We start from the raw sequence: 26,800 nt of genomic DNA on the forward strand, positions 1-26,800 counted from the left end.
GATCATCGGGTCTTGAGGTGATGAAGTGGAATCCATGAAGTTGACGGGAAGTTGGAATCCAGGGACACAGAAGTGAAAGTGCCCTGAAACGTCATGTTAGGTGCTAATTTAGCGGGTGTCAGGCGGTTCCTCAGCACGCACTTGCCTTACATCCAGCTGCCCAAAGCAGCCTGATACAAGGGGCCGCATTGGTCGATCTGCAAGCTGCTGTGCAACCACAAACCCCACCAAGGCTGATAACCTTTCAGGTTGAAGGAAATTTCCTAAACAACCTCCAAAACAAATCGCAGCCTCGACCAAACATCACCACTTCCATATCATATTAGCGCAGCCAATTTGCGAGTTAAACGCGGTGTAAACTTGACATACGAAGATCAGAACCACACCAAGCATATCAACTTCTAATCAGTAACATCATAAACCAACGCCGTCACGATGGCCGCCACAGCTCCAGTTCCCTCGCTGAGCTTCTCGCGACCAACCTTCGCAAAGCTCTCGCCTCACCCTTACCTCCTCACGAACCTCACCGACCCCGAGAACCCTTGCCGTACCAACGGTCGCGCACCGCACGAGGCCCGTCCCATTCACATCCACACCTCCTCGCTCGCCCACGCCAACGGCAGCGCGCTCGTCCGTACCGGCGACACCACGGTCGTTTGCGGCGTCCGCGCCGAGATCCTCCCCGTTACCAGCATCCCCCAATACAGGCCCCGGGAACCCACTTACAGCGAAGACAATGCCGAATATGAGGGTAGCGATCTCGACGAACTAAAGGACTACGACCTCCTGGTCCCCAACATCGAGCTAGCCACCGGCTGCGCGCCGCAGTTCCTGCCTGGCGTGCCACCCACGACGCTGGCGCAGACCCTCAGCACGCGCATCTACTCGCTCATGCACAGCTGCAAGGTGGTAGATCCTAAGGGCTTGAGGGTGTGGTACACTCCGCCTAAGGAACCCAAGGAAGAAGGCGCGATGGAGGTGGATGAGGCACAAGACGACGAAGAAGAGGAGGAAAGGAAACCGGAGCTCAAGGCCTACTGGGTCCTCTACATCGATCTACTGTTCGTCTCGTTTGACGGAAACCCCTTTGATGCAGCCTGGGCGGCCGTCATGGCGGCGCTGCGCGACACGAAGCTGCCTGCGGCAAGGTGGGATCCGGATCGTGAGGCGGTGGTGTGCTCGCGGAGCGAAGAGGCGAAGACGGCGCTGGGTGTGCCTGGACTGCCTGTTGCCTGCACGGCGACGGTGTTCTTGGAGAAGGAGCATGGAGAGGATTCGGGTGCCTCGGCAGAGAGGAAAAGCAGGCACTGGATTCTGCTGGATCCGGATAGGTTGGAGGAGAGCCTGTGCAAGGAGACCGTCACGGTGGTGGTGGACTGCAGCGGGGAAGAGACCAAGGTCAAGAGCATTGAGAAGCACGGTGGTACGGTGATTGGAAGAGAGTTGATGAGGGGCTTCGTTGGTGTTGCTGAGGGGAGGTGGAGGGAGGTTAAGGATGCGTCGAAGTAGAGTGTCTGGCACAACCAGATATCTCGGGCTTGTCCTTCTCACGGCTTCTCATATGGACGAACCTCGCAACGAGAAAAGCAATGTAACGGATTTGATACCCTAGGATGTACGATTGAAAAAACTGCACGGTCGGAGTGGTCCCCATCATCACCATCGATCATGATCCAACTTACAGGACTTCGATAGCAAGTTATACAACCAACACGATGTTCCACCACCATGAAAAGTTTGGAATGCGCGAAGTTTCCAAGAGACAATGCAGAGGCCGACGAGAACGACAAAAACACGAGGACATATCCAGAGCAAGGAACCTATCGGACGGTGCGTTCGGAGACAGGACCGAGGGATAGACCGACTTTTTGATCTGGCGGATTGGGAAGGGCCATGGCTGTTACTTCCTGGAGGTACCAAATTTGAGGAAGGAACGACACCCCCTCTAATAAGGTGAGTACCTCAACGGCCATCCCATGACGTATTACGCGATTGCAGCGGGTGCCAGGTGAGGGTTGACGAGCGCACCTTCCATTTTACAAACGACGATGCAGTCAGTGGTGAAAAGTTTTTCTCTTCCCACAACTGGGCATTTCCGTCGGCTTTTCCATCGTCCTTTTCCTTCCCTCTTTCTTCGCAGTCCTCGCCCACTCTCATTCCCATCACCTGGGCTCTCCCATCATTCCTCCCCGTACACACCTTCCAGTCACTCCTCTTGAGTCAGCGGTTAGACAGAACAACGTCCAAGAAGTCAACCATCTCGGCATCCTCTCGTTCGCACCTGCGCGTGTGGAATCAGCACTCCTTCACCTTGAAATCAACGTCGACCCACGCCATCGTCGTTTATTGGGGAAGACGATGTCAGATCCCCCTCAGCCGACCATGACATCTCTCACCACCTTCCACCTCTTCCCGAGACTACCCTGGGAACTGCGCGATGAGATTTGGAAGCTCTCTCTCCGACCGCTCGACCGCCGTGGAGCCCACATCTTTTGCTTGGACCTGCGGGAGTCGGAAGATGTTACAGCTCGTACGGTTTGGGGGTTTGGGGTCCGATTTTCCTTTTCATCAGGTACCTAGGTACCTTAGGTACACCTTTGTTATACAATACAATGCTGGTTTGTTTGTTAGCTCGGCACACTTATCACACTGGACACGATCTATCCCAAACTGTCCTAAACCTTATAAGGACAGCATTGAATGGCTAAGTGCAATTTGAAAAGGTATTGCGAAGAGTCTAGAGCATATATGCAATATGAAATTACGCTTTTGATATGGTACGAAACGGATCGATTAAGTATGTTAACGCTTAGGAAGAATGACCGGAGGTCTCGAGCTAACAAATAAACGAGTATTGGACTGAACGGTTGCTGGGCGGTTTTCGGGAGGTTCAGACAGGTAACAACGGTTGCTCAACTGTTAATAGCACACGAAGGTTCTCTGAGAGAAAAGCCATGAGGTATCATAAATATCCGGCGGGTCAACAAGAACACACATTCGGCAGGAACCCTTTCTGTGACAAGTACACTGGGGGAAATATCTAATTAGAAGAGGTAGTAGATCGTTGAATTTCTACCTCCCTACTTCAGCCTGTGCCTCATTAACAAAGGACATTTGCCCTTTCCCTGAACCCTCGCCTCTTCCCTAGAAGTACTGATCCCTCATCATCCGATGCAATTTCGTGGGCGATCGATCCGGACAGGTACCTCTACCTACCAGGCACCGTTCCTGCCGTCATTTGTACTGCCGTTGCCCAACCGGCAGGCGCACTCCTTCCCCAGACATCGGATGACAGGACACCCGCCTCCCGCGCACTTTCCCAGACGGGAACTGGACCTGGCCCAGGCACCACCCGCGAGTGGCAGGCACAATATAAGGGCCGTTAGCTAGCCCTTCTACCACAACGGGAAGCCCTGCAGTCACCAATGCCCTTGCGGGTGTGGCGTAGTGGTTATCGTTGATGAAAACCTGCGTGGTAGGGTTTCGTATAGTTGCAGCTGGCGGATTGTCGTTCGTTCTACAAGCGAACATGGGTGACTTAGCTTTTCGCATTTTTGGTTTGATCGAGTGGGGCTCGATTATTCTGGGTATGATGGTTTGAGGTTTTTCTTTTTGGTTTTGGGGTTTGAAAAAAAGAGGATTTAGTTGTTGGCGTTACACTTGTTCCTGCCATCGTCTTGCCCTATTCCCGATTCCCAACCTTCAAGGTCCTGCGCCACTGCGCACTACCCAAACTTCCTTCAACCCATGCTGAGGTGTCTTTTCCCATGCCATCTCCAACTCTCTAAAACCACTTGATGTCGCTGCTACAGCATTGGCGCGCCCCTTCTCTCATTCGGGGTGAGATCACTTTGGTGACCTCTTCTCCATCACCTTCGCCTCCGGCATCTTCGGCCAAAGCGAATAAGTCGCCTTTTTCCTAGCCGCCTGTCTCGCCGCCACCGTCTTCAGCATATGCTCTCTCACAACCACCATATACCTGGCCTCCTCATTCAACCCCAGCCGCTTCCTGACATTCGTCCACACAGCAAACAACTCCGCAATCCTCTCCAGCGCCGCCTCCTCCGTCCACTCGCGCCGGAATCTCTCCAACCGCTCGTTGTAGCCTTGCTGCTGTCGAAACTTGCCCAGGCGGAGGTCGTGCGACCAGGACTCCTGCGGGAAGCTCTTGACGCGGTCTTCGTACTTCATGCTTTCTGCGTAGAGGAGGTTGTCGGTCGTGTTGGTCTCTTCGATCTCCCTGTCCAAGCTTTCGCGAAAGGTTTCTTTTGTTTCGGCTGAAAGCTGCTGTACGGGCGCATCGGGATCATTGCTTTGGACATGTAGCCGGAGCCACTCTAGGCCGCGGATGAGCTGGTAGAGGAGGTACCAGTGGTATTCGTTGGCGGGGGTCGTGGCCCTTGATTGTGGCCTCTCAAGTTCGTCTTGCGACATCTTGAGATATCAGTGTCGTATGGGTCTTTGGGGGGTATCTGACTTAGAGATCGTGAGACAAAGGTGACAATGGTGAGGGCTCTGTTGGAACTTTGAAGTCAGCGCGCTGGTAATCAGGTCTTTATGGGTTATGGGCAAACAGACAAACAGTCGTGGTTTGGTGACTTCAACAAGATGGAAGGCTACGGAAGTCGTCTACGAGGAAGCATAACGGCGTCAGGTTTTTAACAGGAGGGGCTTTCCAAGTTCATCATGTGACTGCGAATAGTTTGGGCTTAAGATTCTGTAATCTGGTGAGGTGCTGATGTTTTGCTGAGAGGTTTGACAGGTCTGGACAGCAAACAACTGCTGAGGCAGGTGGGATGAAAGGTGCTATTGCCCAAAGCTCACTAGTGAGTTGACTGTAGAGGTAGCTTGCACATTTTGACACTCAGACTATTGCCCGAAATGCCATCACTGAGTGCTCATTTATTGCTCCAACCGCTGTTGAAATCTGACGAACACACCTGACTGTCTGGATCAGCTCTAACCCTAACTCACTAATTCTTCCATGAGCTTTGTCCATTGCGCCAGTCCCTATAAGCCAAGGAACAGTCATGCAACAGAAGTAATTTGTCCTTGTCTGAACTGGTAGAAAAACGACGGTTTGGTTGACTGAATTGATCATATGCGCTAATATTCTTGATTTACCATTCAGACACAGAATTTCGAACTGTATATATTTGAAAGCCCAATCAAAAGATGGATTTCATTATATAATACGATTTACAGACACCGGTCCAGTGTGTTATGGTTAGAATAACTGTATACCCCTTGACTGGCGATCCACCGTCATCATAATCTGGCCGAACTTAAGTAAAGCAAGCAAGAAGTCCTAACTTTGGACTCCATCTTTCCTCATCATCCCATTCGTCCTCTGAATTTTCGTTCAGGAAGTTCATGAAAGCAGTTTCAACGTCTTCAATAAAATAATGGCAAGACTCTTCGCCGATGGATGAGTCCTCACCCTCAACACCCTCGGTGACAAACCATTGGAGACGATCACCACCTCCCTCGACATACTTGGAATACACCTCAACATACCGACTTCCATCGTTCCCAGAGAACACCTTTTGGCTATCGCTAGGTTCTCTCTGATCGGCTGGTGTATTCGGCTTGAGCTTGAGCCGATAATCGATGAACCAGATAGTCTCCACTCTGGTATCCTCGAGTTGCTGAATGGTCGAAACCATTCTGTCGTAGACATTGATGATACCAAAAATCTTCCCTGTGCCATCACGAAAGTACTCATTGTTTTCTTCACAGTCTTGCCCCCAGATCGGGTCGTATTCGAATGCCAGTCCATGTTTCCCACCGAATCCGAAATATCCCCAGTTCTTCGAACCGAAGGGAAAGCCATCTGCGAGATGAGACCAAAGATCCTCTATCTTCCACGATGAAGACCGAATTATGAAAAGATCTCGATGAGGAAACACACTAAAATGGTGCCGGGAGGTTGTGACATGGTGTTTGCGTCGGTCTGCTATGGTCGTTCGAGTGGATGACGACGAGGAAGAAGACGATGGTGCCGATAGAAAGAATCCCGTCGCCGGTATCATATCGGTTTGGTGCCATAACCCTTTATAAGGGTTTTCGATGACTGGAGAAGAGGGCCGTAGTGCTCGAAGTTCTGCAGGAATGAACATCGCCGTCTGAATGAAGACTGATACCACTCCGGGTAGGCCTTCCTCTTCGGGTCCCACATCTGGTGCTTGAAAGCCTTCTCCATCACTGCGCGCGACTCCTTGCAAGCGGCCCAGAGTCCACCATCAAGCATGTATGTGGATGGGTTACCAGCGGGTCCGGACGACATAGTTGCAGCCGGAACTCTGATGTGAAGGTTAGACTCGCCGGATTTCAGAAGGATAGGCGGGCAGACCACGTCGCATTCTGTAGCTTCGGAGTCGTCCAGCTCACGTTCCTCCACGCAAAAGATATGCACTCCAGGGCGGTCAAGTGGACGAACAACAAGGTCCCAAATGTCGTGTCGAAGCTCCCAGGGCAACTTGGGAAAGGGATAGAATGTGGTTCGAGGCACCATGGTGCCGCTGGGGGGCTGAGTGTAATCTAACATCCCAAACTAACAGCCAGCGGCGGTGTGGATCGAGGTGCTCTTGAGGTGAGCGTGGCCGTTTGGATCGCCGCGCCCAGGTATGAAGGGAGTATTGTTGGATTGGTAGCCAAGCGCTTGTGGTGGTGATTTTCACGGAAGGCCGGCTTTGAAAGGAGTGTCGAAGGCGAGGACGGATAGAAGTGATGAGAAGTAGAGAAAACGATGTAGTGGACAATGGAGAAATGAAAACGTAAGAGTGGCTGGAACCAAGCCGAGCGCTTGTGGCCTTAATCCTCACACGCTAGTTATGATGAGAATGTCGAAGGCGTGGACGGAGGGAGAGGTGATGAAGAGAAGAGAGGAAGATGGTATGGAGGATGGATAAATGAGAACGAAAGACCGGTGGGACCCAGGAGGAAAATTTGACCGCCACCTCATAGGTAAAATCACCCTTTGCAAATGGAAGGTGCGCCAAATATTAACTCCCACCTGCCCATCTCGCCCGTGTTTCTTTGAAACGGAAGGCACAGTTTAGTTACAGATGAGTGGGAAAGAGGAGGGAAGAGAAGCAACAAAACGAGAAGGACGCAGCTAGTTCTGTCCGTAGTGCAGGCACTCCAGCTGGAGAGGTTACTTGTTGTCTTCATTCTAAATTGAAGTCCATTTCATTGTCCGCTAGTAGACTATATCGAAACACTATCCACAACCGATCTCCGTACGGCTTTGTCCCGCAATTGTCGTCATTACAGCTTCTGGCCCAGGAGATGTCCCTAGGATGGTCTTCACTGTTGACATATTGCTGCTCATTTATAAAACGCTGGTAAATACGAGTCCCAGATGTCATGTCAATGAGAGAGGATTCTTGACCGTGTGAAGTGTGGGAAGTAACATATGGTAATGATCATAGTATATGCTAGAGCTTTTTCTTGACCACTGCGTCGTAACCGGCTCAACGATCAATAACCCAATACCAACTCTCCGTTTGAGTGTTGAAATGGTCTCATTCCATTGCGGATGCGAAATCTACAAAACCAGCGAAACAATGAGTTCAACTGGTCATCATCATATCAAACACGCAACTGCCCTATAGCACAATGCTGGTTTGTTTGTTAGCTCCATATACTTATTATATTGGACACGACCTATCCTAAATTATCATAAACCTTATCAGGACAGTATTGAATGGCTAAGTACAATTCAAAAAGGCATTGAAAAGAGTCTAGAGGGTATGTGCAATACGAAATTACGCTTTTGATATAGTACGAAACGGATCGATTAGGCATGTTAACGGCTAGGAAGAATGACCGGAGGTCTCGAGCTAATAAATAAACGAGTATTGGATTGTAGAGCCGGCAAGCTAATGACACCTCCTTGGCCCTGAATGCCTACATGAATTTTTTTGGCCAACTATCAAGTCCCGTCTGTCCAAGTAGACTTGGTGATTCTGCTCACATCGTACCCAGCCCAGTGCCTAATGGGATGGGTGCTTGTTCTCCATCCAAGCCACTATCACCTTGTCTCTTTCGCTTATAATGGAAGTTATGTTTGCCGAAACCTATGATACGAAAGCCGCGAGATACTTCAACGATAGAACCTGAAAGGAAAGGATCGAAGTGACAAACGCCTGATTACATTAAACCCCACAAGTAGTAGGAAACGCGTAAGGAAAACATCAAATACCATCCACAGCCACATACACCAAAACGACAAAACATACAGTGGAAAAGACCAGCCAAGTCAGATGCAGTGATTTCCCGAGTATATCACGAGCCTCGAAGGGTCGACTAACCCCATTCAAGCTCAAGGCAGGCAAGCAAGCAACCCGACATCTGTTACCTCCATGAAACACCCTCTGGCTGTCATCCAGCGTTCCGATGGCTTCAGACGTTCCGGGCTTGGGCTTGAGTCGGTAGTCAATGAGCCAGATCGTATGGATCTGCTCATGCTCGGAAAGTTCGAAATGGCGTTGGGTATAATGTCAAAGATACCGATAGCACCGTCGGGTAGCTTAGAGGAACCATCTTGACGCCACAGAGAGCGATCACGCCAAGTGGCACCGAGTTCCGGCTTCTCGCCCCAGCTGGGGTCATACTCGATCGCAAAACCGTTCCATCTGCAGAATCCTGGAAAGCCGTATTTTTATGCCCCAAATGAAAATCCATGTTCAAACGCGTACCAGTAGCCCTCACTTAGATACGACGCCCAGGCCGTTGGCCGGATGATGATGAGATCCCGCATAGGACGAACAGTGAAATAATACGGGGAGGCCGCAGCCTGGCTTCTGGCATGATCCGCTTCTTCCACTCCGTTAGAAGCCGAACAAGGCAATGAACGGGATGGCCAGAAAAATGCCGTTGCCGGTACTGAAGAATAGTCATGCTGCACTGCGTCGTAGGGGTCAACGGAAGTGGGGGGCCTCTCGCGCGGCGAACGTCGGGGCCGAGGTGGTGGAGGAGGAGAAGGGGTGTCAAAGCTCATGCGATCTAATAGAGTGTCCTTCCAGAGTTTGCGATATGCTGGGTACGCCTTCCTTATCGAATCCCACTTCTGATGGTTGTATGTGCGTTCCATCACTGCCCACGACTCCTTGCAAGCAGTCCAAAGTCCTCCATCGATCATATAGGCTGATGGGTTACCAGTGGGTCCGGAAGACAATGTCTTTGCCGGAACTGTAATATGGATGAAATTCTTGCCAGGCTTCGAAGGTGGCACTGGGATGCTCAAACATGATAGGCTCCACAAGGATAGGAGGATGTTGCACGTCACGCTCCTTCGAAACATTGATTTAGAGCCCATCTACCTCTAGAGGTACCGTAGTAATTCGCGAAATAGGCAAACGTTCCATCCCCCTATGAGCGCCTGCAGAAAACATAACGCGGAGCCTAGTCAGCCAACATACACCTGCGGATGTATCTGTCAGGTAGTAAAAGCTCGAGGACAGCGCCCACAACTCTAACTTGCGTGCGTTTCAATGTACAGGATCCGGCTTGACCTATACAGATTCTGCCCTGCCCGGCGGCTCAAAGGGGGATAGAACGTTTGCCTATTCCGCGAATTACTACGGTATGTAGAAGTAGAGGTAGGTAATGCTGTAATGCTCGTTCAATGACCCGCGGAAGACTTGACGAAAGAGCGGAACACAATAACCGGATCAAAATGACCAAATACTCAGGAACTCTGGGGCAGGAAATAAAGTGATTTGTCTGTAAGGCTGAAAGCAAGACAAACGGGAAAGATCGTGATTGAAAACTAAACTCCAAACGAACGTAAATGAGAGCGTTCCATCGACACTTCCAATTCTGTCCGTCCACGAAAGCCACCAGCCAAACACATCAGAAAAGCATGCACCTACTCCAACAAATAAGCGACCGTCTTCTACATCCAACTGAAATTTCAAAAACCATAACTTACAATCCCGCCCGCCGTCCACTCTCCAGTGTCACACATCAGCAGCCCACCCTAAGTACCCTCTTCCTCCCCCCTTCCTCCCTCACTCCCACAATAATCCCTCCATCCTCCCTTTTCCCAAGGAAAAAACGCTTCAAATACTATCCTGCGCAGCCGCCAAATTGCTCTTCTCAAAGCACAAAATGGTGGGCGGCTCCCTCATGTTCAAGGAAGGGCCGATCTCCTTGAGCATGGCGTGGGCGAGACACTCGTTGTCGTAGTAGCGCATGTCGTCCATGGAGGCGAACTCGATGTACGAGGCGACGGTGTAGCCGCGGGCCATCTGGTCGTCTATGGTCTTGCCGGCCGTCAGTTGCAGGATGTACGGCTTGCCGTCCTGTTCCGAGGCGTGCTGGTCTGTTAGAGGGGGTTTGAACGTTTTGTGTTTTGTGTTTTGTGTTTGCAAAGGTGCTTTGAGGTTAAGTAGGGTAAAGTTGTGATATGGAGACATTAAGGGGATAAAAGAATGGGAAAGGGAGAGAGAAGAAGGAGGGAAGGAGCGGGCCAAAACTGCCCCTTGACGTGAGACGAGTGATGAAGATCTTTGAACCAAGATGGATGGGTAATGACGACGGATGGATGACCACTGGAATAGTATGATGTATGACGGTGACGAGAGCAACAACAAATAAACAAACCTTCTTCTGCTCCTCCGCAACAACATGATACGCATCCAACAACCTCTTCTGGTTCATCTCATCCGGGATCTTGAAAAGGGTCATCCGGTGAATGCGGGGGCCTCGCTTGTCGGCCGTCATCTTGTCAGCGGCTGGTTGGTATGGTGGTTGACGGGCGGGCGGGCGTGAGAGCAAGCAATTATATTGTGAATTGGGTAATAGGAAGTGAGCTGAAAATATGATGGTCCTTCTCGAAAGTCGGATTATTATTGAGGAGAAAGAAATATGAGAAGACGTATCCCTGACGGTGAGTGGAGCCCAGGACTATCTTATAACTTCCGTTCGTTAGAGAAGACTTTTGACCATGCAAGGCTAGGTAGGCCGAGGAACAATCCAAGTGGACACAGAGAGAATGGAAACACAGACCGGGATCTTGAAGATTCCGTCTCTCTCAGTTGGGCAGTGTCTGGCGGTCGGTATCAACTGAAGATGGCATGAGAGAGACCGCTGCATGCTGTGTTTACCATCCGACTTTTGTGAGAAAGCGGGATCGTTATCGTAGAGCCAGTCCCCGTTGTGGCCGAAGGAGACGTCATGTTTCTACACTGCATGCCATGCCATGAGCAAGGGCATCATGAGTTACTTGAATCGACCGAGCCGCCATGGAGTGAGTGAGACACTTTGATGCTTCCCAGAATGTGCTTGAAGGGAGCCTTCCTCGAGTTACAACATCTCAAATGCGCCGGCATCTGTATTAAAAAGTTGTTCAAGTGGCGCGACAATCGGGACAGTTGGGACACCAACACGCCAGTGATCAAATGGAGGTAGGGAGTCGAAAGTCGGGAAGTCGGAGGTTCAAAAGCGGCGATCCATCCCTCCCTGTCACTTAGATCACTCAAAAATCGTGAAACCTCTTCCCCCGTTCTTGTCATCCGTTCGCCCTGGCAGCTAGCTGGCTGGCTGGAGTGGCTGGCTGACATGACAGGAACCCGAGAACGGTAACGCGGCTCGGGCAGATATATATGCAGAGTTAAAGCCACGATCTGCAATACCCGGCTCTGGCTGCACCTCGTATGTCTCGAGTGATTCTATGAATACCGACAAGTCACGCGTGTCTAGAAGAAATCAACATATCTTTATTTATCATTCAGTATCATTCAGTATCATCAAGCTCTCGGGATTTGCACGCGAACACCCTAATTAATGGATGTGATAACGAACCTATCATTATGCCACAGGAGTTGAACGTTGGGGAAATTCCATATCGACGGTGGTACATTCATTGCTTTTGAGAAGCAGTGGAAAACGAAGTCTGGTTGAAAGTGGAAGAAATAAGACGTTTGGAGTTAACAAATACCGTACCAACCATCTCATTCTTGCATACATGAACACGACATGTTCGGGCCAGACACCATGCGTGCATACCTTACCTACGGCCATATCAACTCGTGCAGGGAACATTGTGCATACATCATGTATATGAAGCTAATGTCTCCATATCAGGCTGATAGCTGAGCTGACCAGCGACGTCCGCTTAAGTAAGGTATGTTATGTTTTGTTCGCAGACACGAACGGGCACGGCGTCAACCCTTTCTGATAGAACAGTTTCCGAATCCAAGGGAAAATGCAGACAACAACGCCAGTGAGGAACACCGTTCGATCAGATCCATACCCGAACGGAATGCCAGAGGAACAACGACGAAGAGAAGGAGGAACACAAGGCAAGGCGCGACGATGAAGACAACGGAAACAGACAAACAGAAGAACAGCATCAACATCAAGAAAGCAGACAAACTGTACAATCCATTACTAATTTATTTGTTAGCTCGAGACCTCCAGTCATTCTTCCTAAGCGTTTACATGCCTAAATAATCCCTTTCGGCCCATATCAAAAGCGTAATGTAATATTGCATATACCCTCCTGACTCTTATCAATGCCTTTTCAAATTGTACTTGGCCATTAAAGATCATCATTATAAGGTTTACGACAGTTTGGGATAGATCTTGTCCAATATAATAGGTGTACCGAACTAACAAACAAACTAGCATTGTATTGTACTGCGGGTATCCTTTTCCTGGCTCTGGCTGGCTCTAGCTGGCTCTGGCCCAGCGATTGTTCTTCCAACAACAAAAACAACAACACCACCCAACAATAACACAAGAGCCGACAAACAGACAATCGACAACGATGACCGAGTTTTCTCTTTTCTGCTCCCCTCCTCTCTCCACTGTTCCAAAGCTTTCATTCATCCACCTCCAATTCCCAAACCTTGAAACCTAACCATCCCCAAGCCGACACGCCTAACCCTCTGGGCCCTATCCACCGACTTCGAGGTCTCTGCCGTCCCCCGAGTCACGGACTCAGTTGCATCGGTACCAGCTCCACCTTGGTTTGTGTCGTTTGCTTTGGGGAAGGGGACCGTCGTTGTGGTTCGACAGGCTTGCCGTCTGGTAACTGTGCCTGCGTCTGCGTATGTGTCTGCGCCTCCGCCTGCTCCTGTGAGTGTCCAGCTACCTGCTTGCTAGGCTGACTTCCACGCTCTTCGCTTCCTTCCTGCCGCTGGCTACGTTGATCTTTTGTCTCCGTTCGCGCTAATGTATCCTGTTTCTGTTTCTTTGATTGGTCTGCCTGCGACCCCGGCTGTGTGTGTTTTTGTCCTTGAACAACAGATTCGCCGAGCCCACTGAATCCGCCTGGCGAGCCTGACCCTGAAGCAGCAGCCGACGATGAACCTAAGCCCGTCTGTCCAGCACCAGCAGCACCAGCAGCACCAGCACCAGCAGCACCAGCACCAGCAGCACCAGCACCAGCAGCACCAGCACCAGCACCAGCACCAGCACCAGCATGAGCAACAGTCCCCATGACGATCCGCATCTTTTCCAACAGTTCTGGCATCCGATACGGCTTGATCAGGACATCGTCGCATCCAGCCTCCTTGGCCTCGAGGATCTGCTCTATGCGCGCGTTGGCACTGACGGCTATGATTGGTAGCCTCCCGCCCGTAATCTTGCCCTGGCGCTCCAGTTCGCGAATGTTGCGCGTGCATGTGAGTCCGTCCTGGACAGGCATTTCAATGTCCATGAGGATGACTGACAGGGGGAACTTTGTGCCAGGTGTGGTTGTTGTTGTTGCTATGGGTGCTTGGCTTTGGTTCAAGAAACCACTATTGACCGGAGGTGGTAAGTTGATGGTCCCATTCGTAGCGGGAATGGCGCTTTTGTTGTTGGTATTGCCGTTCATGGGAAGGGCAGTGCTGGAACTCTCGTTGCTCACGTATCGGTCAGTCCGTTGCAGTTTATCAAGACATTCTAGGCCGTGGTTTGCTACATCAACAGTGAATCCCATGCTGGTGAGACCACGTCGCGTGATCTGCTGGTTAATCAAGTTGTCTTCAACGACCATGATTCCGCGAATCTGGGGTGGTGGTATCGTCAACCCACCAAGCTCAACCACAGGACTGGATGCTGTTGGGCTTGGCCGTGGTGACGATGTCGAAGCTCTATGTGGATTGTTGGGGCGCATGGAGCGAAGGTTTGGAGCCTTGGCCATCAAGTCTGACATGGCAGCCTTCGCAGCCACCGCAGTTGCCTCAGCATCACGGAGAGAGCTCTCGCTGGGGCGGTAGGCCTCGATATAGAAAGCAAAGGTACTACCGACACCTGGCTGACTGGCCACCCCAATGGCACCGTTCTGCAGTTCCGTGAGCCGACGGCTGATGAACAGCCCAAGACCTGAGCCTCCGTACTTGACATGGGTGCGGCTAGACGCCTGGACGAAGCGCTGGAAGAGGCTCTTCTTCTCCTCTTCCGTCAGACCCTGGCCCGTGTCTTTGACCTCGAAGGTGAGGAACATGGGTTCTCCACGGTCATGAACACTTGCTGCGTCGCTATCCTCGGCGTAACTCTCTTTCGACCTCGGAATGAACTGCACCGAACTGGTGGCCTCGGTTGGACGTGTCAAGCTTGCACTAATGCCGACGGTAACATTGCGGGTCGGACCAGTCTTGGTGAATTTAAGAGCGTTGGTCAGCAGATTGATGAGAACCTGTTTTAGACGTGAGGGGTCAAAATCCAGGTATTTGACGCCAAGGTCGTAATATGACTGGTCGACAACCATGCTTAGGTCGATATCGACTCTTCGAGCCTCGACTTCGAACATTTTGAGTGCTTCTTTGACCATCTGAATCGGGTTCACGGTGATGGGTGTGATAGCCAACAGCTTGGAGTCGAGCTTCGACATTGTGAGAATATCGTCAACAATGCGCTTCTGATGTTGAGCACACCCAACAATAGTCTCTGCACTGTCGATGCCGTTATCCAAAAGTTCACAAACTTCTGCGCGAAGCTCGTGATTTGGCTGGTTGTCTGTAGCACCTTCGCTGGCGTAGCTCCGCGCATCGCTGTCGCTCCCATGATGGTCGCCACCGACAAGCTCCTGGACGCGCGACAGCGTGGCGGTAATGGCGTCTGCGCAGTGAATGATCGCGCTCAAGGGGTTGCGCATCTCATGGGAAGTCATGTCGATGAAGTTCTCCTGCTGGCGCTTGGACTCGATTGCCTCCTCCTTCCGTTGCTTCTCCCTATCCAACTGCCACTTTTGTAGCGAGACGTCACTCAGACAGCCGGTGAAGCTTTGCATGACACCCTCGGTCGACCGCACAGGCATCAGAGTCGCTTGTACCCATCGTGGCATGACCACTTTGTGGCCTGCACCGTCATCGGCGGTCCACGTCGTCCGGAGTCTGACTTCCACATTCTGGACTTTATCCTCTATGACCATCCTCTTGAGCTTCTTCATCACCAAGCCCACATCCTCTGCCCAGACGCCTGTCTCCAACGGCCTAATAGTCACCTCGGTGGGGTCAACCTTCTGTAACCCGCACATTTCGTAGAAAACATTGTTGGCGCCCAAAAGGCGTCCCTCAAGGTCCATATCATACATGCCAACCGTTGCGAATTCAGCCATCCTCTTGAGATTTTCGGCCTGCTGCGCGCGCCGAACCGCCTCTTCTGCAGCATGCTTGTGTGCCGTAACGTCCGTCAAGCATGTCATGGTCCGAATTACGCTTCCATCTGGGGCACGCTCTGCTTTGGCGGTGGCAAAGACATGACGTTCCTTAGACTGGTCGATGGGGACAAAATCCAGGCCTGCTTTCTCGAAGCTCGGGGAATTTCGCGTTAGAGATGGGGCGACATCGGTGTGGTTCTGTCGCTGTACCCTGAATTCGTATTCAACGTAACGCTCCGTCTTCAGTTTCTCGTATGCGGTGACAATGTTCTGGCGGTCCTCCTCCTTGACGCAGGCAAGGAAGCCATTGTTTGCGATGGGGCCATTTCCTGGGAAGCCCGTTATCTTATACCAGGCGTCATTCGCAAAGGTGATGTTCCCTTGAGGATCTCCGAAACACATGCCGACCGGAACGAATTCGGCAAGCGCTTCAAACATCTTTATCGACTCGTTCGCCTCCTTTGTCTGGACAGCCAGCTTTTCTTTGAGCATGGCTTGATCATAAGCAGCCTGCTCTGCCGCATTGCGCCCCCTCCGTGCTTCCTCCTCGAGAAGGACCACTGAGGCAAGAGAAGTAGTAAGTTTCTGACTCAAGAGTAGTATGTACTGACGATAGTCGTTGTCGTAAGGGCGCCTCGGATTCAGACCCAGCAATAGAATCCCCATAGCATCCTCCTTTGGCGGCCGAATTGGCATAATCACGACAGCCCGACACGGATCATCCTTGAAACCTCTCGTCTGCAGACCACGGAGATACTCCTGCGGGAGCGTGCCGTCCTTGGTTTGAAGAAGAAGGGGCTGCGGTGCCGTTACTGCCTCTCTAAGCGCTGGTGCTAGAGCATGCTTGTTGGTACTTAGGTTGATCGCGGTTTGGGCAATGGGATGGCCTTCTGGCACCCCCAAAGCTCCGGCCAGCCTGCATTGCTTTGCGGGGCCATCGTTGCCAATTTCCATACCGCTTCCTTCTTCAAAGGCCTCCACGCTATACAGAATAGCAAGTGGTATATCGTAACAAGGATCGACGTCGGCTAGTTCCTGGAGTGTCTTGTCCCAGTAGCCGTTCACATCTCGTGCGGCAACCAAGTCCTCACCAAGGTCAACGAGCATCTGCATGCGACGCTCCCACAGTCGTACACTAGTCGTATCCCCAACTGGATGGATGAATCCGACGCACCGTTCCTTTTCAAGAATAGGGACGAGAGACCATTTCAAGTACGTCTCTTCGAGCCAAGGAGGACCTCCTTCCACCTCGGGTTCCCTTTCGATAAAGAATCTCCACTCATCCTCAATCGTCGGGTCTTCTTTCCGTGCTATACGCGACATGGCATCCTTCAACTGTTCGCCGGCTTCCTGCCACGCGTTCTCCACAGTCATTCCGAGTAGTGATGGGTGCTTCGAACCGCATAGTTTGCTGAATGCCTCGTTGTAAAGGGTCACATAGTTGGCGCCCCAGTAGATGGCAATGGGGCGACTGTCAGCGAGGATTTGGTGGAAGGTCTGTTCCAAAGTTGGTGGCCAGCCTTTCATGGGGCCCAGTGGTGTTGCGGCCCAATTGACACTGTGTATCACTTCGAGGAATGACCGTGTTTCTTTCATCACCAAGAGGTCAGCTCGAGACTCATGGTGCCATGACTTGGCCAATACAAAGGGCAGAGACGCGTACCTGGCAATATGTCTGGTAGAATCCAACCCGGGTCCGTAGTTGAACGTTTGAGAGACTGGATCATCTCTGGAGAAGCCAGCGGGTACTCGGCTGAGCCCAAAGGAAGGGTTGGTGGTCCAGATTTCGTCCGGCTAAGGGATATGTAGTCGGGAGGTGCCAGGCTCAGTGATGACGTTAAGGATGGCACTGCAGGGGTAGCCGCAACGGTGGTGATACTAGCCGTAGGAGCAGCAGTTGTCTGCGTTGACTCTGGCGCATCGTCTTTGACGGGAATTAGGCGCACCGGGGGCGGGACAATGCTTTCGACATGCGGTACTTCGTCGACCAGAATCTTGCGCGGTGGTTCAGAGGAGGGCGGCTGGTCGTTTGCGCCCACGACGACCATGTCAGGGCGGACAATGGTACGGGTCCAGTAAATGTTCATGAAGGAGAAGTTGGCGGCTGCCTGGCCAGTGCCACTGGGGCAGGCGCCGGGCAGGTCTGTGAGCCATTCCCACAGCTGGACATTGTTGCGCTTGCGTGTGGTGATGGCATCCTGGAGGCGGGCATCGGCATCGAGGGCGGGATTCGTGTAAACGATGGTGGGCGGGTGCGGGGTTAGAGCGACGATGAACGATGGGCGCTGGTCGGCCTCGAGCAGATCGATGATGCCGGAGGTCAGGAAGGACGGATGCATTATTTCCGCCGGCAGGGAGAAGAAGTTCCTGTTGGGACGGGGTCTGTCACGGTCGTCGTCTCAGTATGACTCAACTGCTGCCGGGGCCTCGCTTGCTTTCCAACCGGCACGGCGCTGCGGCTGGACAGCCTGAGAAGACTGGACGGGACTGGACTTGACGTTGCAACTGGCGATCCACCAAGCCACCCAAGCCAGGGGTGGGATACCCAACGAGGAAAGTGATATGTTTGATACGAAGGCGGGATCTGGGACACACGATACGGATAGCTTTTCTCTCGATATACCTCCTCTCGGTGGTGACCGGCGCGGCGTGGGTGAGCCAAGGAGCCAGAATCGGAAGCGAAGTGGTACTGTAAGCAAAAAAAGAGCGAATGTGACTTGCGACTTCTGCGATCTACAACTTTAGAACCTAGACGTAGACACGGGCGCCTCGATATGATCAAGGGTAGGGACAGAGGCAGAACTGGAAGCTGGAGTGAGACACCAGCAGGTAGTAGTTTCTTTGGGGGAAGCTGGGCGGTGGTGGTGATGGTAGTAGTAGTAGTAGTAGTAGTCGTAGTGCTGTTGTTGGCGAAGGCGCGCAGAGACGCATTTGATATTCGAGCGAGGTCACAATTTTTCCTTGATCTCCAGGATGACTGCAGGCTTCCCGTCGTTCGTTCCCGCTTTGGGTGTTGATGGTCAAAGGATAGGATGGATTGGGATGGGATACCTTATTGTGAACCTCTTGAAAGGACTTTAGGAATATCCGCTACCCACCTATCCTTTCCGAATAAGAAAGAAACAGGAACTCGAGAGCTAAAACAAGCCCCGGCAGGTGAACCTAGAAAAGGTCACACGGGCGACAGGACGGAGAAGATTTGGTTGGTGGTGTAGCAGGCGCAGCCTCAGGATAGCCGACACGGGATCTGGCGAAAAAGGTGGTGACGATAGTAGTGTGGTGAGATGGTCCGGGGAGTCGGGGGACTGGGGACCGACAGGAGGGGACCTTGGAGGTCCTTGGAGTTTTGGGGTTCACGTCTATCGTGGCGTATCGTAGTATTCTGCTGCTGTAGGCCCGGTGCTATTCGGTGCTAGCACGATACCCCATGTGTAGGCGCGCGAGCAGTGGAAGACATGGGATGATTAGTGGAGGTGAGATATGGGGTAAAGGCGAATTGAGGTTCCACGTTTCCAGCCTTGGGTTCAGGGTTGGCGAGCGTTTGAAGGCCGGGGCCAGTCAGGTAATAACCCCGTCAGGTTATCCGGTGAGTAATCGGGAGTCCGGGGATAAGGCCTGGAGTATGGTTGTCGGATAAGGTGAGGTCGGTAGGAGATGGGCAGTTGATGTTTTGATAAGTATCGTCTCTCTGGTTTCCTTGGTGTTGTTGAGGTTGAATTGGGCTCAGGCTAGGTGGCAGTTGAAGGTATCCCGTCCGCGGCAAGGTTAGTGGTCAATAATCTTGGACTCAATGAAATTGGAGAGAAGTCCAGAAAATGTGTATGGCAAATGTAGGGTCCAAAACGGGCAAGGTTGTGTCACTGACGAGAAAAAAGAGCAAAACGGGGGTAGCTGGAGACTCTGGAGACTTCTGGAGACGGTAGAGTCCTTTTTTTGGTGCATGCTGTAGTGTACACGTACCGTGCAAAATTGAATGGAGAAAGTGGGTGGATGGTGGATGGGCACGGATGGGAAAAGCATCCAGTGGGAAATGCAACCGAATTGTGCAAGATGCTCCAAAATCCCTACCACAGTACACCAAGGTACAATGGGAGAAGGCGATCGCAGCCCGATTTGGTTTGGCGTCTTGGCTTCTTTTTTTCTTTAGGTTTTGGGCTGCAGTGTCACTGGCCAGCCGTCAATGAGACGCCCCGTTCGTCACCGACCGTCACAAATTGATGATGCTGTCTGTCATAAAGATCGGAGGTGCGACTCACTGTACCATTGTGTATTGGACCTACCTAAAGGCAAGAGGTACCTACCTTCCCTCTGCACCCCCTCAGACGATGGACAGCTGCTAGTAGCTTCCCTGAAAGCCTGCATTAACAGAACCTTCCGCCATAATGCACTGCCGGGTGGCTGCTCATTTGGGTGGGATGGCGGGAGTAATAGCGGGCGGGCAGGCCGGAATCGTGGCCGCAGATCTGAGGGTCGGCGGTTGAGATTTTGGAGCTCACATGCCAGCTCAACGAGTTGATTAGCCGCATCACTTGATGATGATTTGCAAAACTCCCAAAATAAACAAAGGACCCCTTTTCGAGAATACGAGTCTTTGACTGGTTTCCACCGAGTGACTCTCTCGACTCTTCGCCTAGATATAAAGGATGTCTACCCCTATAGTGGTTGCGCTACACATGTCACAAACAACTCACAGCTCAATGAGTTAGCCATCTTGTTAGTAGGTTTGTTGGCTTGAGTAGGTGTAGTTTTCTGCCAGCCTGGACTGGTGGTCGTCAATAACCGGTTGACAACAAACTCTCTGCTTGAGAACCGCACGCTCTGTTTTCCCACCCCGTCTAATAAATCTGTTGTATCTAGATAGTGCAACCCGCACGCCTCGTCTGTTTCTGTGTATAGTATACCCATTCCCAGCCTTCTGCGCGATACCTTTTCAAGCGTATCCGGTAATTCCGCCGCAGTGTCGAACCTTTTGATAGTCTTTCCCCAGACCTCCTTTTCTTAGCAAAATACCGACCCAATAATAGCAAACCGTAAACCCAACAAAACGAACCACATATCGGAGATCGCTTAAAGCTCAGCAAGGGCTTCCTCCAGCGTCTTGCCCGTAAGCAGCTTGAAAGCCTCCTTGTACCTGGCGCTCGTAGCTTGGGCAATCTCCTGAGGCATCTCGACGCCGTCCTTGGCCTTGAGCCCCTCCTTAGTGAGCCAGTTGCGCAGGAACTGCTTGTCGAAACTGTCCTGGTCCCGTCCAACCTCGTACTCGCTGGCCGGCCAGAAGCGCGACGAGTCAGGGGTCAAGACCTCGTCAATGAGCACAATGTCGTCCGTCTCCTCGTCCAGGCCGAATTCGAACTTGGTGTCGGCAATGATAATGCCGTGCTCCCGTGCATACTCGGCGGCGGTGGTGTAAACCTTGAGAGCCAATTCCTCAATGCGCGCCGCGTACTTTTCCCCAACAATTTCGGCGGCCTTTTCGGGGGAAATGTTCTCGTCGTGGTCGCCCAGCTCGGCCTTGGTGCTCGGGGTGTACAGGGGCTTGGGAAAGGGAGAGCATTGCTGGAGACCGGCAGGCACCGAGATGCCGTGGACGGTACCCGTCTTCTGATATTCGTTCCAGGCGCTACCAGTAATATAGCCACGGACGATAGCTTCGATGGGGAAAACCTTGAGCCTCCGGACCTGCATGCTACGGCCCCGGATCAAGGCCTTGTCTTGGTCGCTGACCGAGGGAGGAGGGGTGAGGCTGATGAAGTGCGTCTTGAGGTCTGGGATCCGCTCCTTGAGGACCTTGAACCAGTGAGCCGTGAGCTGTGTGAGGATGGCACCCTTCTGGGGAACACCATTGGCCATGATGACATCGTATGCCGAAATGCGGTCGGTGGTAACGAATAGCAGCGTCTTGTCATCAATCTCATACAGGTCGCGGACCTTGCCGCTGGTCAGCTTGGGCAGCGACTGGAGCTCAATGGTGGTTACCACGGGGATCGACATGGTTGTGGTTGTTGGTGGTGGCCTGGTTTGTTCGAGGTGGTGATGGATGATGGGACGGAACCAGAGTGGAAGCAAAACAAACTGCGCGGTGCATTCAGTATGTGTCGGTCCTTATGAGGCGATCGGACTCGGAGGGTGCGACTGGGAATCAACCGATGAGTAACTCTGGTCAATCTTTCAGGAACGAATGACTCTTTCGATAACAAGAAGAGCGGGTCGCACCTCCAGTTGCACCATCGGGATGTGGACCGGATACTGACGGCCGGCTTTCGGCGACGGTGGAATGACCTCCATCTTGTGCCTCAGCTCTCCAGCTGCACCACTGCAAGTGGAAGCGAACCAAGTCGAAATTTTCAGGTGGCTCTTTAGTGTCGTAGGGCTGCTGCACAATGAATGCACAATGCAGACTTGTTGCACACCACGGCCGAGCAGAGCCCGTGGTAACCGTTGTGGCATGCCGTCCCACGTATGTGATCAGCACCGGACCGACCGTCCGACCGTTGAGAACTTGCCTTCATCCAGCACCACCAACCATAGTGTACACTAGAACTAGTGTCCCGTCGTCTGTGTTTTCGAGACTCGGATCAGCCCATGAGATTCAATCTGTGAGTGCCGGATTGATGAAGGCAAGAAGTAGTGACATGTGAACCTCTGGTTAAGACGGGAACAGGGGCGCACTTGCCTAGAGCAGAGCCCGGGCAGCTTGGACCTCATCGTTCAGTATTAAGGTAGACGCTGTACGCTGTAGTGACGTCGAGGCAAACGGGAGGGAACAATGCAGTGGACCCAGGGGCAGTCAATAAGGGGCTGAACCGTTGTACTTGGCGGTCAAGGGAAAAGTGGGACTTTTTGCTAACCCCCTTTTAGAAAAGAGAAGGAAATTTTTCAATGGGAAAGCAAAATATTATAGGACAATCCCAATTAATCGCATATCAAATCGCTTATTAACGCTACGCAAAACTTCTTATTTATATTGTAATTTTGAACTTATAACTGCAATATAATATATTACTTTCTATTATAAATCCATAGGGAAGAGTAAGTAATTTATATACTTATGAATTATTAAATAAATCGCTAATTCATTGTGTAGTAACTATTAATTTCGATGAATATTTTAAGAAATTAGGAGAAACACCTCTTAGGTACAAAAGTACCCGTATATATTTAGCTACCTACGATTGATTTAATACTCTTCGCAATAAAACTACTAAACTACCGCTTATTAAAAATATTACTACTATTACAGAAGAATCTTATATATTGATTAACTGTTATATAAAGTCCGTATGCAAATTTAAAAAATTCGCTATATTAAAACGCTCGTTGGAAAAGCTACGCTTATTAATTAGCGCTGAAGAAAACGCTACTGTGACTTATATAATGTTTAATTTTTAAAGTGAATTTTTGATAATATATGAAATAGTTATAGTAGTAGTAAAACAACTAAACAATGTGTGTACGTAAAGAGAGAAAAATGAGAAGAAAGAGGAGGTTTTTTTTAATAAGTTAATATATATATATTATCTTATTACACTGGAATTATTTATATAGTCTATCTAATAAGTAAGCGGTGCTGCTTCCTTTCTTAGTCTAAGAGAAAAACCGTGTTGTTGAATACTGAATGAAAACCCTCAGCTTCTCCATTTTCAACCGTAACCTTAAATCCGAACTTTCATCCCGTCTTACCATGGGAGCCCGAGGAGCCGTGGTTGCTTCAATGTTTGTAGTCCATTCTTATTGTTTTTTTTTCCCAATGAACCTCGTTACTTCTAATTGGCTGGTATACTGAGACTCCGCCCTCCACTTTACGCTTCGGTTGCCTCGAGTATGCGCCGGGTGATTTTTCTTTTATCCTATCTTTAGGGTTTAGGGGTGGAGGAGGAGGAGTCTTACTCGTGGTACTGAATTTCTTCGCCGATTAGCCGGTCGGCTGCCTGTAAAGCATTGTAAGGCCGAGATTTTTGGTGAGAGAGATAGCGATTGGTCAATTGGATTTATTAAGGTTCCAGTCTTGAGAACCCTTATTAGTTGGCTTAGTAATACCGCAACTCATATTACTAAGCTCAAGGAAGAGATTTTTCTATACGTGCCTAGCCATGTGTATCCATAGGTAAGCTAAGGACTAGAGTGAGCCTAACATCATCTTTAACGCCTCTTATAACTAAGAAAGCAGGGAAGATTCCATCCGATTTTTAAAAACCGGATGGAAGTGAGAGGAGCAGGATTCAAACCCACGATCTTTCAGATGATACCGAAGGTAAACCAAGCTCAGATCTTCTCAACTGAGCTATCCCTCCTATAAATTATTATAGTTATAATTAATATCAAATTAATTTTCCAAGAAAGAAACTACTGAATTATACTAATGATAGTATTAGATTCAAACGAATATATAAACTTATCGATTAATTATTAATTATTAATAAATTTAGCAATTATTATGATATAGATATTGAAAAGTATTACTAAGACTTTCGACTTTGTACTAATAGTATTAGTTTTATACTTTACTTATATAATATAATTGCTTAATATTAGAGTATTTTTGTGATGGTAGCCTTGTAGTTGTGCCTCTTGACTGCCATCGCAGCTATATAAGACCACTTGAGTGACCGAATTGCCAGATTTGGTTACTTGTATCCTTTTGAAACATAGCCTATTGATGTAGTGGTCTGCTAGCGCCGTGACAGTTTTCGTTTATTAAAAGTTATTACTAAAAAGTTTCAAAGTAATTTATTTAATATAGCAAATATAGTTTTATTTGGACGACTTTCGTTAGAGAATTAAAAGTTTAATTTTCTCCTCCTTTTCTTCATTTTTCTTATTAACCACTATTTTATTATTTTACTAACTATATTACTTTCAATCTCTTAAATTATACTCAACGGCGAAATAACTGCGCATGACACTTTCAATACTTTCAAAAATACAAATATAAAATTAACTAATAAGAACCAAATTCTTGTTTAAATATAAATAAAGTAACTTAAAGAATTTAACCCCGTACTACCCTCACTACTTCTTATAAAAAAATTAATATAAAAAAGCTGTTGCCATTTTAAACTATATTAGAAATAAATACTTCTATATCTTCAACTCACCTACCCGCTAATATTATTCTTCTACTTAAACTTTTATTCATAAGGCTTTATTATTACGTATTAATATATAAAAGCGCAGTTAATAAAGGTTTTAAAAAAGCGGCTAATTTAAATACGAAAATAAATAAAAAGGTTATTAAAATACCTCAAAGAAAGTAATTTTCTTAATGTATTTATGTTACGAACTTATAAGAACACACGGGCCAACTATAGCACTGGTAGCACAACGGACCCAAACGGGCAAGGCCGTGTTACTCTACAGGTCCAACAGATCAGGAAAGCGCACGCACGGGCTCACCAGTACGAGGAGCTCACCCATGAGCCAGGAAGGCATCGTGAGCCACACGCATTAGATAGACCTATGGGGCTCGACAAGAGCATCCAGAGACAGATATCTCGCAGAGGACGAGCAGGTATAAAGGGACTACGGGAGAACTCAGATTGTTAGATAGTTCGACAGTAGTCAATAGACCATTATCACCGAGACCAGTATACGAGCATACTTGTTGTGAACTCTTTAGCTTCACCGAACAACACTGATAGTCTTTACCTTCAAACTATCCTACTTAGGCAGATCAGACTGCCGTTCGTCACAATTTAAGCGAAAACTTAACGAAAGAGTAATTGTACAATTATAAAAGAAATAGTAGTAAAGTATAAAAATTAATTAAATACTATTAGATTACAGAATTGTATAATTAAAAAGCAATTATATAATTGTACGAGTACTCTTTTATTAAGTTTTCGCTTAAATAAATTATGCAAACTACTTCCAAAATTAGAAAAAGAAATAATTAAAAAACGGCGAGTATATTCCCGCTTTCAAATAAGATATTCTCAATAACCCTATAGACAAAGAAAGTGATCTTTTTCAGTGGAATAAAAAGAGCATCTTACTACCACGAATTTTCTAGCCAGTAATAGACAATCCGCTTAATATTCTTTTTAAATAATTTATTTAATTTTAATTTAAATAATAAACTTCTCTATCCTTCTTCTACTACTACCACAACTACACTTACTATTCTATAACTAAAAGTTTTCTCTTCTCCTCCTCGCCTTTGTTCTTTACTATTAGAAATAATATTTTAAATAACTGTAACTATCAATATATAAGTTATTACCTCTATAAACGAATCTATCCCCCAACTTACTACTTATATCATTTGCTATTTTAATATATATATAATTATAATATTATTCGAGAACAAAAGTGCGTTTATTAACAACAACAATGACGAAAATAATAATCTTATTAAAATGATATATAATGAGAAAAATAATGGGAAAGAGGAGGAGAAGAAGAAGAAAAAGAAGGAAAATAACTAAACGTTACTACTATTTCTATATATTTGCTGCTGCTTATTCAATCCGCTTACTACTCCTAAATCTACTACTAAACTATTAAAACTACTTCTACCTATTATTCCAATAGCTATTCTATTTATACTATTTTGCCCGATTCCTACTTTCGTATTTATTATATCACAATTGAAAATCTGGGAGAAATACTATGTTAGAATGTTATAAAGCTTATAAAGAAAATTGTAAAGCCGTATATAAGGATAAGAAAGGTGACTATAAATACTCTAATAAGAAAGAAGGAAGTACTTATACCTATACTTGCACTTATACTAAAGAAGGTATTAAAGAAGATATTTGTATGAGATAAATAATATAATTCGTTAATTTATTTACTTTCTACTTAATTGAATTGTATTTTGAACTTTACTGTTACAGTATAGCAGTTAATATTGCTATATAATATAGTAGTACAAATACGTATAAGTCAGTTTGGTGGTAGAATACTATAGAGTTTATCTTATAATATTTTGCTATTCTATTGAAAAATTTTCCCCTCTTTTATAAGAGGGGTTAGTAAAAAGTCCTACTTTTCCCTTGACCGCCAAGTACCTGAAGATTCTTTGAAGATTCCCTTGGTCTCATCCCTCCACACCTAATTCACCGTCTTCCATCTTTGACAGACGGAACTGGAATTCCACTTGGGTTTCTGAGACTCCCCGCCCTCTTCTTCTCTTTTCATCTTACCAACAGCCGGTCTCCGACGAAACCAGACGATGGGATTCTTCTCCAACCCTTGCCCAGA

At 48.7% G+C, this 26,800-nt stretch overlaps 5 protein-coding genes across 5 annotated transcripts; 1 reads left to right on the forward strand and 4 right to left on the reverse strand.

The window, feature by feature from the left end:
- Nucleotides 1-298: 298 nt before the first annotated feature.
- SMAC4_02888 (uncharacterized protein) lies at nt 299-1,728 on the forward strand. The gene has a single exon (XM_003348343.2). The coding sequence runs from the start codon at nt 436-438 to the stop codon at nt 1,507-1,509; it is 1,074 nt and encodes a 357-aa protein (XP_003348391.1). The 5' UTR covers nt 299-435; the 3' UTR covers nt 1,510-1,728.
- A 2,118-nt stretch (nt 1,729-3,846) lies between these two features.
- Nucleotides 3,847-4,434, reverse strand: SMAC4_02889 (uncharacterized protein; the record flags this gene model as incomplete). Its single annotated transcript, XM_003348344.1, has 1 exon — nt 3,847-4,434. The coding sequence occupies one exon, from the start codon at nt 4,432-4,434 to the stop codon at nt 3,847-3,849; it is 588 nt and encodes a 195-aa protein (XP_003348392.1).
- Nucleotides 4,435-10,067: 5,633 nt separating this feature from the next.
- SMAC4_02890 (uncharacterized protein) lies at nt 10,068-11,512 on the reverse strand (the record flags this gene model as incomplete). The annotated part of the gene is made up of 2 exons (XM_003348345.2): nt 10,612-11,512; nt 10,068-10,325 (listed from the first exon to the last, which is right to left on the reverse strand). The coding sequence occupies exons 1-2, from the start codon at nt 10,729-10,731 to the stop codon at nt 10,068-10,070; spliced, it is 378 nt and encodes a 125-aa protein (XP_003348393.1). The 5' UTR covers nt 10,732-11,512.
- Nucleotides 11,513-12,643: 1,131 nt separating this feature from the next.
- On the reverse strand, nt 12,644-17,937 carry SMAC4_02891 (uncharacterized protein; the record flags this gene model as incomplete). The annotated part of the gene is made up of 2 exons (XM_003348346.2): nt 12,644-17,187; nt 17,262-17,937. The coding sequence occupies 2 exons, from the start codon at nt 17,935-17,937 to the stop codon at nt 12,944-12,946; spliced, it is 4,920 nt and encodes a 1,639-aa protein (XP_003348394.2). The 3' UTR covers nt 12,644-12,943.
- A 2,460-nt stretch (nt 17,938-20,397) lies between these two features.
- Nucleotides 20,398-21,642, reverse strand: SMAC4_02892 (uncharacterized protein). Its single transcript, XM_024655516.2, has one exon. It carries the CDS (start codon nt 21,587-21,589, stop codon nt 20,666-20,668), a length of 924 nt encoding a protein of 307 aa, XP_024511394.2. The 5' UTR covers nt 21,590-21,642; the 3' UTR covers nt 20,398-20,665.
- Between the last annotated feature and the right edge of the window lie 5,158 nt (nt 21,643-26,800).

The sequence above is a fragment of the Sordaria macrospora genome, chromosome 1 (assembly GCF_033870435.1).
Source record: "Sordaria macrospora chromosome 1, complete sequence".
Classification (NCBI taxonomy): domain Eukaryota; kingdom Fungi; phylum Ascomycota; class Sordariomycetes; order Sordariales; family Sordariaceae; genus Sordaria; species Sordaria macrospora.